Here is a 14,570-nt window from a genome sequence, read left to right on the forward strand (position 1 = left end):
TGCCTACAGGCCAATATTACGAAGGTATTTTTTTTCAATTGAGATTTCCTCTTCCCAGATGACTCTCCCTTTATTATACTTCTTCCATGTTTTAGAATCATTGAGAGGGGATGCTGAGTTGTATGAAGGGCCAGTATCCCACTTCACCAATGAAGGATCTGAGAATTAAGCTGGGGAAACGGGTAAAGCGCTTGTTGGGTGAGTTCAAAGACCTGAGTTGAGATCTCGATCTCAGAAAAAGCAGTGAGGCTTTGCTCATGGGCTCAGGGGTTCAAATATGTGCATGCAGGAGCACGCTGTAAAGGTTAGCTGTTTACTTCAGGATGACCGGGAAACAGGAACCAAAGGCTACGGGCAGAATATCCCTTCTAAAGGCACATCCCCAATGACTTAACTTCTTCCCACTGGGTACCACCTCCCAGTAGTGCGGGGGGCTGGTGACCAAGCTTTAAATACAAAGTCCCCAAGGGACAGTTAACCAACCCACAGAAACATCTAAGTTCACTGAAGTTAAATAACTACCAAAATATTATCCCTCTGGTTACAGTGATGTCATGTTTGCGAGTGTGGCATGTTTCCCTCTTTGACTGCTGGTTCCATAGCTCAAGGTATCTTTTCTCCCTGAAGTATACTGAATGATAAAAACGTGACAATAAAAATATTTTTATCATCTGAAAATGCCTTTGACAGATGACACAATGATGGTGTGATTTCTGATACATTTCCCCAGACTGCCCAAGTCAGGAGGATAATCGTTACTTGTAAGGTGCAGAAACCAGTTTCCCAAAGAAGCGATGCTAAGTCATATGCAGAAAAATCGTGTTCTGTGTAAATGAGTAGAGAGAAATAGGAAGAAAAGGAATGTGTGGGAACCACTGAGAAAATTGTCAGCAAGACTCAAGGAAAACGACTCTGTCTTTTCCTTAGGAAGAATACTTCAGACTATATAATTACAGATTCCAAGGAAGAAGACACTCAAATCTATCAGTGATGTTTGTTTGGCTTCTGCATTTTTACAGAAAATGAGAAGCACATTGTGGATTTCGTTCTCAGTCTTCTTTTCTTCTCCCACCCAAACTGAACTTGAGATAACTCAAATGAAGAGCGGAACACTGAAAATCAGATCCCGGCAAACGGGAAGCTGTGTGAAACCCTCCACACACCATGAAATTGAACATTCACCCCTCCTGTCCCCGCACACACTGAAAAGCCACAGAAATAAAGTCAGCTCCAACTCTCAGTTCTATTTTGAGCCGAGGGTTTAAATACCACCAGCTTAGACTAAGGTCACATTTCATAAATATTATTTAAAAGGGAATCTAAATGAAAATATTTTCTTGCACGGCTATAAAATGTTAAAGACCTACTGGGCAGCGGTGGTGCATGCTTTTAATCCCAGCACTTGGGACGCAGATACAGGCAGATCTCTGTGAGTTGAGGCCAACATGGTCTACAGAGCTAGTTCTAGAACAGCCAGGGTGCTTACACAGAGAAACCTTGTCTCAAAACAACAAAGAATACAGTTAAAGACCTGGCACAGCTCTTTAACTGACTTCCCTTGTGTTTGTTTCTTTAAATGCCAACATGCTACATCAACTTACAGCCCCAAAGTAAGAGAATCAATCCCATGAAAATCCACTTCAAGCCTCATAAGTGATATGTCTTAGTTTTTATTAAAATATTTCTTTTATGTGTGTGGGTGTTTTCTCTATATGTATATATGTGTAACACGTGCACTCCTGGTGACAGTGGGGGCAGGTGAGGGTGTTGGGTCCCCTGGAACTTGAGTTACAGATAGTTGAGAGCTACCTTGTGGTGCTGAGAAATCAAGCTGAGTCTTCTGGAAGGGCAACAAGTGCCTTAACCACTGAGCAATCTCTCCAACCCGAGTTTTAGTTTAACACTCAAAGTTATTGATCATTATGTGTCGAGGTGATTATAAAACATTTGAACTAGAATGAGAGCCACCTCTCTGACTTCAAAGTTTCTACAACCGTGACCAGAAACAATGAAGACCACTCTCCTTGTCCCCTATTGGACACTGTTAATCCAATATAGCCATTTTCCCATCTGAGCTTTTGAACCCTTGACATTGACATGGCCCACAGATGGAAACGGCTCAAGAAAAAACTAATTATCCTTGTGCAAAGCCTTATTCTAAACACTCTGTATCTAATAGGGATATTCCATTAGTCCTACTGACAGCTTTAAACCTAGCTCAATTATTATTCACACTGTTTCACTATGAAGGCACGGGAGTGATGTGGGATGCCCCTCTGTATACTGTGAATATGTTTTATTATCATTGGTTAATAAGCTGTTTTGGCCTATGGCAGGGCAGAATATAGCTAGGTGGGAAGTCCAAGAAGAGAGATAGGGAGAAAGAAGGCGGAGTGGAGGAGACTCCAGAAGCCACTGGAGGAGTAAGATGCCAGGGCGTGACCAGTAAGCCATGAGGCACGTGGTGATATGCAGATTATTAGAAATGGTTTAATTTATATGTAGCCAGTAAGAAGCCTGAGCCATTGACCAAACAATTATAATTAATAATAAACCTTGAGTGATTACTTTATAAGAGGCTATGGAGGACCAACAGGCAGGAGAGAAACCAGTTCAGTGGGACCAGGTGAAATACAGAAAATCTCGAACTACACAGAAGTACAAAAATTTGCCCCAAGTCATGGGTCTGGTAAATGCTGAGGTGGTATGCATATCTCACTGTCTCTAGGGTTCTCGTCCCCTACCCCTATGCTGCAATACTCTTTAAAAAAAAAAAAAAAACAGAACAAGTTTTATTGGCACAGGGCAGCCAGGCTTTGGAGCTCTAATTCACGGCACAGTGTGGACAGCAAACAATTCCATGGCATGTACTTGAAATGTGCTAAGAGATAGATCTACAACAGCACCAACACATGCATGCACAGCAACTACACAATGCGATGGAGGTTAATTAGCTTGATGCGGTGATCACTTCATAATATAGAGATATGCTGAAATCTCGTGTTGTATGTTTCAGCTGGTTAGTTTTTGTCAACTCGACCCAAACCCGAGTCTCGTGGGAGGAGGAACTCTCAACTGAGGAACTGCCTCCGTCATACTGGCCCGTGGGCATATTTGTGGGGCGTTTTCTTAATTAATGGTTGAAGTGGAAGAGCCTGGTCCATTGGGCACTTCCAATCCTGAGCATGTGGTCCTGAACAGTGTAAGAAAGCAGGCTGAGCAAGCCATGGGGAGCAAGCCAGTCAGTAGCACCCCTCTGTGGCTTCTGCATCAGCTCCTGCCTCCTGGTTCCTGCTTTGAATTCTTAGGCTGCCTTCCCTCCACGGTGGGCTGTGACCTGTAACATGTAATAAACTGTCTCCTCCCCAGGCTGCTTTTGTTCATGGGCTTTCATCACAGCAGCAACAAGCAAACCAGGAAAGAAAAAAGTTGAAACTGCGCCATTTGTTACATTATAACTCAACAAAACTAGAAGAAAAGGTCAAAGGTATCTATGAACTTTCTGGGAATAAATATAAAGATATGAAATAATATAAAGCAAACTGAACTCAATGGTATCTTTGCAGACTTTTTGTCTCTTATTACTTGGGGCAATTTTCTTTTGTCTTATTGGTCTTTTGTTTGTTTATTATGATTCCAATTCTGTGGGGTTTAGGGAACACCCGTTCATTGTGTTTTTTTTTTTCTTTTTATTGCTCTGGCTTGTTTGTTCACTTTCTGTTTGCATGTTTTCTGAAGAGAGAACGAGCATGGAGTTCCGTGAATGGGTGGACTGAGGGTGAGTCGAGGAAGAGCAAGCTGGAATCAGAATATATTGCATGGCAAAAAAAGGTTTTTCAGTTAAAAAAAAGAGTAGCAGACTAATGGTTGCCTAGAGCTGAGGGCTGGACTGGAACGGGGGAGAGCATTAAGGGATTCTAGGTTTCTTTGGGGGAGGGATGATGGGAATGCTGCACGGTTGAATGTTGTGATGTTTGCGCCACCCTATAAATATACTGGGGACAAAAAAAAAACCCATTGAATTGTATACTCTAAAGAAGAGAATTACATGGTGTGTGAATTATATCTCAATAAAGCTGTTATTTTAAGAAGGAAAAGGGAAAAGGAAATAAAAGCAAGCCATGGGGATGGTAGGATTTCAACCTCCTTTATGGAAAATCCAAAACACACATCAATGGAAAGCAAGTCACACAGTAACCCCACAGCTCATCCTCTAGTTTTAATGGCTTTTTTTTAAAAAAAAAAAAATGCCAATCATGTTTTTAATCAATCTTCCACAACTCCCAGATATTTCGCTTTTGTTTTTGTAGTATTTTACACTACAGCAGAATGTTGCCATTATTGCAAACATCGGATGGATACGGAGTAATCGCTACGAAAACGGGACAGGGTAGCATGGCACTCGCCTGGAATACCGTAGCATGGCATTTGCCTGGAATACTGTAGCATGACACTCGCCTGGAATACCATAGCATGGCACTCACCTGGAATACCATAGCATGGCATTTGCCTGGAATACCGTAGCATGACACTCGCCTGGAATACCATAGCATGGCACTCACCTGGAATACCGTAGCATGGCATTTGCCTGGAATACCATAGCATGGCACTCACCTGAAATACCATAGCATGGCACTCGCCTAGAAGGCTCCCACAGGAGGCCAGGTCTGCCCTCACAGCAGCCCTCCTGTCCCTCCTTCTCCCATGTGTCAGAGGCTATGCAGCCCCGAGTCACAGCTCAGACTCACCATCATCCTCTCTCTCCAGTCCCCAAGAGGGAAAGGACCCCTGGGGCCGCCATCAGAGTTACCTAAGTGGAAGTACCTGGGGGTGGGGGTGGGGACTCGGGAACTGCAGATGTGAAAGGACTAAAGACTAACCTCTGCCCAATGGGACAGCCAAGAAAACGACGGCTGCTCCATCATAAAACTATAGAGAAAAGCTTCAGTTCATGGTTTATATTAACAACTGTAAACAGGCAACTTTAAAACCAAACCAATCAACCAACCAAAAAATAAATAAATAAATAAATAAAAAGAAACCACCACAAGTTCAAACTCTACTCCCATCTCGGGATGGAGTTGATCAGTGCCCAGATCTGCGGAATGAAAGGAGACATCAATAAGGTCTAATCTCAGATGAGAAATAGCTTCTCTGGAACCTGACCCCTCAGGTCACTGGCGGCTCCTTTTTCCATGAATAAAAAATTACTCCCTCTTTGCCAGTGGAACTCGAGATGGGCTGATGGCTGTTTCTGTAGGAGGTATTAATAACACTCCTTGTCAATTCCAATCTTACTTAAAATGCGAGGCAGACACAGATAATCAAATGAGCTACGTATGTAAATGCATTTTATAACATTCACGAGTGTAATGCTGAGTTAACATTGCAAAAATCTTTCATATTAAACCTCATTTTCATTGATTAACCTTCTGAAGAGACTGGTGATTTTCTACTCCTGGAACCCAGTTCCTAGGCAATAATTAAAAGAATACACACTCATCATAAGAAGTAAAACTCAATCATTTCATGAGTTTTATCTCATTTTTCTAAGTCAAGGTGTCTATGATTGGAAACCCTAATACTTGCTCATGAATGACCTCAACAATAGTCTCAGGAAGATTCTTTTAAGATATATTCATTTTAGTGTGTGTGCGCGCGCACGTGCGCACACACATGCATGTATTGACCACAGAGACCAGAAGAAGGCATCGGAATGCTTAGATCTGGAATGACAGGTGGTTGTAAGCAGCCCAGTGTGGATTCTAGGAACTGAGCCTGGGCCTACTGAAAGGGCATTAACTCCCCATAATTGAGAAAAAGGATAGTGTCCAATAGGAAGTTATTTTTCCTTGGTGGATGATTAAAACACAGTTAACACAATGACTGATTTAAGTAGTAGATCCAAGCTTTTAACTAACCAAACGAAATGATATATGGGGTTCTTAGGCATCTTCTGTCTTACCATCAGCCCCCAGCAGGGCACAGTCTCCTGCCCCCACCCTCAGCCCCTCTGCCGCACTCACGGGTGACTGGCCGACTCTGCTCCGGCTGCACACTGTCCAGGGATTGGGTGCTGGGCACCGCAGAGACACTGGAACTCCTCACGAAGCCAAAGGCCGCCAGCTTGGCTGCTGGGAGACGGGAGTACCCAGGAGGACGAAGCCCAGATTTTGGTAGACTGGATTTTGCAGCATTTGAATTGGAGGCTTTCTTGAGATCTGTCGAAATGAATCAAAAAGAAAACTTCTCAGTGGATAGCAAGATGCAGAAGCCCGCAGAGTATGTCATCCGCCATGAGTAGACTAATCTTGCAGGCTTCCATTCTGCACACTAGCAAACCAATCTTTAATAGAAAGGCCCCTTACCAGGGCGGATGCTTCAGAGGACTCAGGAGGGACAGCCCCAGCAGCCGCTACCCGGGAATGTTCACAGTCTTACTCGTAGAGGAACCAAGGACAGACAAGTGACCACACTCTAAGCTCAGGAAAGGCTAAAAGGATGGAGATGCAGAACGGAGAGTTGCAAAATTGAAAGTTACCTTAAGTTCGTGAGAACAAGATACACCATTGGCTTTAACCACAGGTGATTAGCCTCACAGAAATGGATTTCAAGAATCATCCAGACTGCTAACCTTCTTGCTTTGGGGTAAGGTTAGCCAGACTGCAATCTCCAAAGACTGACTGGGCAAACTCCAAGCCCTCACTCTACCCTGAGAACACCAGTATCTCCTGGCAAAGAATGATGCCGTGACTCATGTCCAGCACCCACTGTGTATAGTCCGGTAGGTGCCTACATCGAGTGGTGTCGTGATTTCTCTTGTTTTCCCAGTACTTGTCTTTATGTTAGCACAAACTTCAAATTAGTTCCTAGGTGTGTACCCAGCCGGGGAACACAAAGATGACGGTGTCGTGCTATGAAGCAGGGTCTCTGCACCTGCATGGCCCTTTCAGGAATGGATATACGTAAAGGAACAGAAACAGAGTGGACGCTGGATAAAAGATGTCTGGCATTATGCTGGCAGAGGGGGACAGCAGGGAACGCTCCCCTTCTGGGCACTTGGTGATTAGTTCTCAACAGAAACAGCCACAGACACCAGTTCAAAAAGGCCCCAGTGCTGTGGACAGGCATGACTCTCCGTGAAGTATACGCTTAGAGACCTCAGAGCAAGCATCGCTGGACTACAGCCTGAAGCCTGTGGCAAGCAGAAGGCGAGGCTACAGAGAAGAAACTTTAAAGCATGGTTGTGTAGTGCGCGGCATGGTGGGAACCTGGTTCAAACCAGAGTTGTCATTTGGCCTTTCCCTCCAGCCATATGGTCACCTGACAATGCCGCCATGGAGTAGAGATTACCTTGGCTTGGTAGCCGTGAAGGAAGGGTCCTGAGGGTCTCATTTGGAATTTTAGCCGTGACGCTGGCCCCAACACAGAGCTGCCAGTGATCTCAGGAAAAGCTGAGGTCGCCAGGCAGTAGAAGGCTAGCCCGAAGGGGCAGCATCCAATCAGGATGGGCTGGGGCGGGACTTCACAGTGATACAACTCACATCATAAGTGATTCCTCCCTTGCCCTCTGTAAGCCCAATAAGCTCATTGGTTTACCAAGCTGAGCTTTGGGGGGAGAGGTAATCCTGGCTTTGGTGCCCGATCAGGGGTGAAGAGACATTCGTTCTCATCTCTTTGGTACTTTTGTGGGGGCAGTGGTTCTCTTCATTTTAGAAAATGGGGTGGCCGTGCATGTGAAAAATGCCACAGAGTGATTCAAAGTGATTCAAACTTACAGAAAAAAATGCTCCCTGTCCCCTCCCCCCATCATCACTCACTCAGCAAGGCTGTGGCATTTATGTGACCTTTACAAAAACAACAACAAAAACCCCAGAAATCTTTGCCAGTGAAGTCCTCTTGCCAGCTCCCTGCTGTACAGAGTCCCAGGTTCTGGTTCAGTCCGACTTCTCCTTCAGGCATAGAAGGCAGATGAAGATCAAGGGCCCGGCCATCGTGCAGAAGGCACTGGCATAGTAGGGACAGGCTGAGGGGCTGAAGCATTCCTTCTGTGTGTGCTCAAGTGGCCTCGCTGACAGTTAGGCTGAAGCAGATTGGTGTGTGTGGCCTAGGTGGCTACAATCTTCTTTAAACTGGAATACGCCCCACACACCAGGGCCCTGAACTGGACACTGTACTTGCTACCTTTCCTCTTCCAGAAGGTCCTCGAAAAGGGGTCACTGTGCAGGGACTCCAGCTGAATGCCGTCACCATCAAAGGGAACCCCCTTGCCACTGGAGAGCTGCTCAGTCACCATGCCGTACTCCACAAGGTCAGTGGCAGCGTAGACACACGGTGGGGTTGTCATGCCCACCTGGTGATGAGACACAGGGACACTCGGAGCAGGCCCTCCTCCTTGAACATCCAGTGGTAAAGGGCCACAGTGAACACACAGGTGTCTGACTGAGAATACCTCTGGGCGCCGGATGTGATCCCCTGCACTGTTGAGCTGAAGAAGGCATCGCTGAAGAAATCCAAGGAACCATGGAAGGTGACCCAGGCATCGTTCTTGGCTCAGAGCCCTGTGATCAGGAGAGGGTTCTTCCCACTGCATGATGGTACTGGGTGATGGGTTTATCTGGGAAGGACATAGAGGTTGAAGAGCCCGCTAGGATGCCCAAAACCAAGAAATTGTCACCGTTCCAGCTCCTTGGAAGAAAATGGGGTTGAGAGATAATTTTCCATCAATGGTTCGGGCCTTCACCAGGTTCTCAGTTTCAATCACGTATGCTGGCCAAGGTCTGAGACATCATAAGTGTGATGGCCAAGGACAGCTGTTTTCTCGTCATCAAATTCAACCCTACACTCACTGCCCAGTTCCTGAAGAGGGTCAAGGATATCAGAGCTGGCAGCCACCCCAGCACTGCCACCAACATCCATGAAGGCACTGATGTTGCCTCCAAAGTCATCCACTAAGGGGGAGAAGGTGATGAGACTGTCATAGAGGAACTCCCCAAAACCTAATGAAGAACAAGCTGGAGACATTTGTGGTCCTGAAAGTGAGCTCAAAGCCCCGGTCCTTCAGGGTGAGGAAGAACATTGAGTATATGTCCCACACATTGATGTTGTCCAGTGGCACTAGGGTGCAGGGGCCACTGGCACAGATGCAGCTGAGTGCAGGCGGCAGCAGCCCACAGAGGTGCCAGCGGTGAGGCGGGGATCCATCTTCATCTTCCAGCCAGAGAGGCCAGCACCTGGACACCTCGCTCACATGTCACTAGGAGCAGTTATGATGACAGAATCTTCAGGAGAATATACAGATGCAAGCTCCAAGAAGCAAGTCAAATGTTGGGAATGGCTGTATAGGTAAAGGACCGGCATTCACAACGGGAATCCCGAAGGAACGCCCAGAGGTGTGACCCCCCCCATCAAAGATCTTAACATGAGACCTGAACCCCTGAAACTGCTAATGAAGGTGTAGGGAGCGGGCTTAATGATACAGGCAGAGACACAAACCTTCTCCATGGGACTCTGGTTGCTCAGAAAATAATGTCAACAATCAACAAACGTGACTACCTGACATTGAAAAGCTTCTGCACCTCAAACAATTAATCAAGCAAAGGGATAGCCTACAGGATGGGGAAATGTGCAGCTTTGCTTGCTACACATTGGAAAAGAAGATTAATATCTAGAATACAGAATGTACAAAGAACTCAAAATATCGAACATAGACACAACCCAATCCATAAATGCCAATGAAATGAACAGTTCTCCAAAGGTGAGATGTCTTCATCCATCCCCGCCCCTCAGGGTCCAGGAGCTATGGAGAAGAGGAAGAGAAAGACGGTAAGAGCGGAGGTGGAAAAGATGGAAAGGGGACGAAGAACGCCAAGAACAGCGTCTTCCTGACACAACGGGACTGACACACATATGATCTCCCAGAGACCGAGGCAGCGTGCCCAGGGCCTGCATGGGTCCCAGGGCTGGGAAGGGAAGTGGATATAAGCCCCCATCCCAACCAAGAATCTGTCTCCAATTGACAGCCCCTTACAAAGGAACAGTTAGTTTTCTCCAATAGAGCCTCAGCAGGTATATAAACCACACTTAAGGGCAGGCCCCATGCCCAGCAGTAGAGGGCCAAGACAAAAGGAACTCAACGGCCTTGTTTGCAGACTTTTGGTCTCATATTATATTGTCCGAGCTTTTTTTTTACTGTCTTACTGATCTTTTGCTTGTATAATATGGTTTCTGATTGTGTGTATGTGTGTGTGTTGTGCTCTTTTTTAAAAAAAAAAAATCTGGTTTTTTTTTGGGGGGGGGGTTGTTAACCCGTTTGTTTTCTAAAGAGAAAGAGAAAAAAAAAGGATGTGGATTTGTGTGGGTAGGGAAGTGGAGAGGATCTGGGAGGAGTTGGGGGAGGGGACCTCATGATCAGAAAATACTCTATGGAAATTTTATTTTCAGTAAAACAGAGAAAGAGAGAGAGAGAATCTTTGGTGAGAAAGAAATGTGAAGTGTTTTTCCTTTTACTAAGTTCAGTGTTTCTGTAACTGTTTGCCATGAATGCACAGAAGGAAGCGCTGGTCTCTAAAAGGCTTTGAAAGGCGTCCATACTCTAGACACCTCCAGTGATTACCCCACTTCAAAGCACTCATTCGGCGAATGCCTGAGCCTCTGCAGTGGAAAGCGGAGCTGCGTGTGTCAACAGCTTACGAAACCAATCTATTCAAGGTGGGATGGACGTAAAAGTGAGCAATTACCACAGCAAGGGACAAGTAGAGCTTTCCTTGGGCTCAGCCACACCCCCACTCCTCATACTGATCCGAGGCTCCAGGTCCACTCATCACAGAGGCACCTGCCCGTCCCTGTCCACTGCTGCGTCCCTCACAACAGCTGCTGCGGGACCATCCCGGGTATCCAGCAGCAGAGGAATAGTGGAGGGAAATGTGCTTACGCACACAATGGAATGTCGCCAACCATAAAGGACAATAAAGCTGCCTTATTTTCAGAAAACTAATGGATGCAACTGGAAACAATGCTCTTAAGTGAAGTGGGCCAGCCTGAGAAGACTCGAGGGCTGTGTGGTTCCTCTCATCTTATCCTTGTAGTTCCGTTGTCAACTGGACAGACCTGGGGAAAGGGAGACTCAATTGCAAAAGTATTTTCATCAGGTGTGAATGATATCACAATAAAGCTGTTATACTGCAGCAGAAGTCTAGGGCTATATGGGGGGCACAATCAAAGTATATCGCATGCATATGCAAAAATGTCATAATGAAACCAATGTTATGCAAATGGTTGCAAGCTAATAAAAATAAGCTTTAAAATAAAAGATTGAATAACTAGGATCATAATTTTATTCCCAGCTAAGCAACGGATTTAAGATAGAGTCATGATTAGTACTCAATGTGTATGAGTATCTTTACAATATTTTGGGGAGGGCAGAATCTTAATAATATATTAGCCCTGACTAGCCTGGAACTCGGCATGTGGACCAGACTGGCCTCAACCTTCCCACCTCTGTCTTCCCCAGTGCTGGTATTAAAGGTCCATCCTTCCACACCTTGCTAAGATTGTTCCTCTATGCTGGGTCTATGCTGAGGCTGGAGAGATGGCTCAGCTGCTAAGAGCACTGGCTGCTCTTGTAGAGGACCCACATGAGGTTCCCAGCACCCGCATGACAGCTCACAACCATCTGTAACTCTGCCCTCTTCTGGCCTCTGATGGCACTGTCTGTACATGGTACACAGACTAATATATGCAGGCAGAACACTTATGCACGCAGAATGAAAACAAGTAAAATGTTTTTACTTCATTTTTGAAATGTGATATCATTTATCCATTTCTTCTTCCCATTCCAAACCCTCCCATTTACTCTTTCTCAGTTTCAAAGTCACCTCTTTTTTTCATTATTGATACATCACGCACATGCGTGTATACATAGTTTCCTAAATATAACCTCTTCCGTCTGTATGACGTTACTTGTATGTACGCTTACAGGGCTGACTACTGGGTATTGGATAACCGAGTGATCTGCTCCTCCCTGGGAGATGACCTCTTCCACTCTCACCACCCCTTACTGCCTGTCGTTCTTTGTGTAGGGCTGAGGCCCACGGGCTTTCCCTCACCATGTTAGTACCGCTTTTGCTGTTGTTCTTGCTCAGCTATGTCTGGGCAGTCACGTGGTGAGACTTGATGGGTACAGCTCCCGGAATTTCCAAGAGACATGACCTCATAGCCACCCCTCCAGAAATGTTCCCTGAGCCGTAGGTTTAGGAGTGTTCGTAGATGTGTTACGTGGGACTGGGCTCCACAACTCTACATTTTGATTGGTTGCGGTTTTCTGTAAATGGCCTCTGTGTGTCTCAAAGAGAATTTGCTTGGAGGTAGGAGCCTCTGACGAGGGAGATCATTTGAAGCTTGTCTTTCTGAGTCTGGATTATCTCACTCAATAGGATCTTTCCTAATTCCATTCAAATTAAGTAAAATCTTTAAAGGGTTTACGCGGGTTAGAGAATTTGATCTGTCATTGCGTGTCCTCTACAAAACACTTCCACTCGAGAGGTGGAATAAGTGCTTTGTATTCCCCATCAAAGTCCCTTCCAAGTGAACACAAACATCATGGGGACGCTAACTAAAATAAATTCAAAGCTAATAAACATTTTTAAAATCCTGGGTTCAAATGTCGATGGCTCATGCAAGAGCCAAACTGAACTCATTTATTTTAGCCAAAGCTCAATTTTCTGACAAGTTTTTGCCAGAAAGCAAAAGAAAAAAATTCCTGCTTGAACAAGAGATTCCGCTGTCTGCTGAAAGCTGCAAGACGCACTGCTATTTCAAAGTCGTATTATATTTCCTTTGAAAAATAAATTCTTTGAAGAAATCAAATCTTCCCATTTAAATGAAGTGAATTTTATTTGTTTGGGCTTTTTTCCTTTTTTGTATAGATTCTCCTTTAGAATAGGACTCTGTGGTACTAAACAAAATCTCAGCCAGCTAGAATAATATCACGTATTCGTGATTCAACACTGTATCCATGAAGTCTCATCAATCATTGTCCCACTGTCATGTGTCCCAGAGAGCAAAATTAAAATGTTAGGAAAGCAAATTGTCATTAATCCAACTCAGTATGAACTGGAGGAGAGAGAAGGTGGCTACGGTGTAGTTAGTGGGGTGCTTGCCGGCATGCATACCATCCTGGTTTTGAGCCCCCTCACCCCACAAACGAGACACAGAAATACAACCTGAAACCTCCACCCTCAGAGGTGTATCACAGAGGTCATCCTTGACTGCACAGAGAGACCCCGCCTCAGAACCAATAGCAGAAACCTTGAAATGGTACAGTGATGGCCATTCATAACTCCAGCGCTGTGTCAAGATGGCAGGCGGAACCAGGAGAATGGCCAGCAGTGTTGCTGAACAACAGCACAGCAGAAAGAAGGGAGAGCCTGCCTCAGCGAGCAGAAGGGGAGGGCCTCTGACTTCCACACACAGGTGCACGCGTGGAAGCACACACCGCATGAGCTAATTGACCAAAGGGCACCTTGTCTATGACGGGAACCAAGTCAAGGTTGCATCTAACTTGTCAGAATTGTAACTAAACACACGAGTGGACACGTAAGCAGATTTTGGTTTGGGTTTTGGTTTGGTTTTGAGACAGGTTCTCACTGTGTAGGCCTGGCTGTCCTGGAACTCGCTATGTGGTCTAGGTTGGCCTTGAACTCACAGCTCTGCCTGCCTCTGCCTCCCGAGTGCTGGGATTAAAGGTGTGTGTCACACACACACCTATGAGTAGGTGTTTTAATTCTCTAACTAATGAAGACACAGAGAAGCACGTGATCATAAACAATGACTCAGGGCATTATTTCAAGGATGGTTTTTCCTTAGAATTTTACATTTGGAGTCTTTATATCAGCATATTTATGTGATTTGGGCCAAATTATTAATTTATTTCACTTTTCTTCCTAGTTACTTTTCTGAGCACTTTTTTTCTTTCTTTCCCAGATCCTTAGCTATGCTCATATCAGCGAGGAGCAGTTCGGCCTCTCTGCACCTTGCGTGACAGCACGCATACACAGCGGCCGTTTTTACCACCCTTCTCCCTTGCTGAGACAATTCTCTGTCTAGAAAACGTTCAATGGTAAGGTGGCATCTTGTCCCAAGAAAAGCAGGACACAGAAAGAGCAAGGAAAGCAGCATGCTGTGCAGAAGACTGGTGACCTGGACTCAACATGACTGAATTCAAACTCCCAGCCCCTCAGTTTCCTCCTGGGAAAAAGGGAGGCTATAGCCACTGGGTTGGTTACATTTTCTTTTGCTGTGATAAAACCACCATAATGAAGGAAGAGTTTATCTGGGCTTACGGTTCCAGAGGGACAAGAGTCCATGGTGGTGGTGAGTCTTGGCAGCAAGCAGGCGTGGTGGCTGGAGCAGGAAGCGAGAGCTCGCATCCTCAACCATGAGCCACAAATAGAGGGAACGAACTGGAAGTAGGACATGGCTATGAGCTCTCCAAATTCACCCCAGGGCTACACTTCCTATAACAGGGCTGCAGCACCTAAAACAGTGCCGCCAACAAGAGACCAAGTGTT

The 14,570-nt window shown here is 45.5% G+C and overlaps 1 protein-coding gene and 1 pseudogene across 2 annotated transcripts in view; both read right to left on the reverse strand.

Moving 5' to 3' along the window:
* Positions 1–14,570, reverse strand: part of Mtus2 (microtubule associated scaffold protein 2) — a 239,542-nt gene that overhangs the window by 200,698 nt on the left and 24,274 nt on the right. Inside the window, exon 3 of one of the 2 annotated variants that reach the window (XM_038346056.1) lies at positions 6,027–6,221. The exons of the other annotated variant lie outside the window; for it this stretch is intronic. Within the exon in view, the coding sequence (XP_038201984.1) occupies positions 6,027–6,221 (195 nt within the window). The remainder of the gene's footprint in view (positions 1–6,026; positions 6,222–14,570) is intronic. 2 annotated transcript variants of the gene reach the window in all.
* Positions 7,938–9,210, reverse strand: LOC119825285 (annotated as a pseudogene).

Source organism: Arvicola amphibius, chromosome 10 (genome assembly GCF_903992535.2).
Source record: "Arvicola amphibius chromosome 10, mArvAmp1.2, whole genome shotgun sequence".
NCBI classification, from domain to species: Eukaryota; Metazoa; Chordata; class Mammalia; order Rodentia; family Cricetidae; genus Arvicola; species Arvicola amphibius.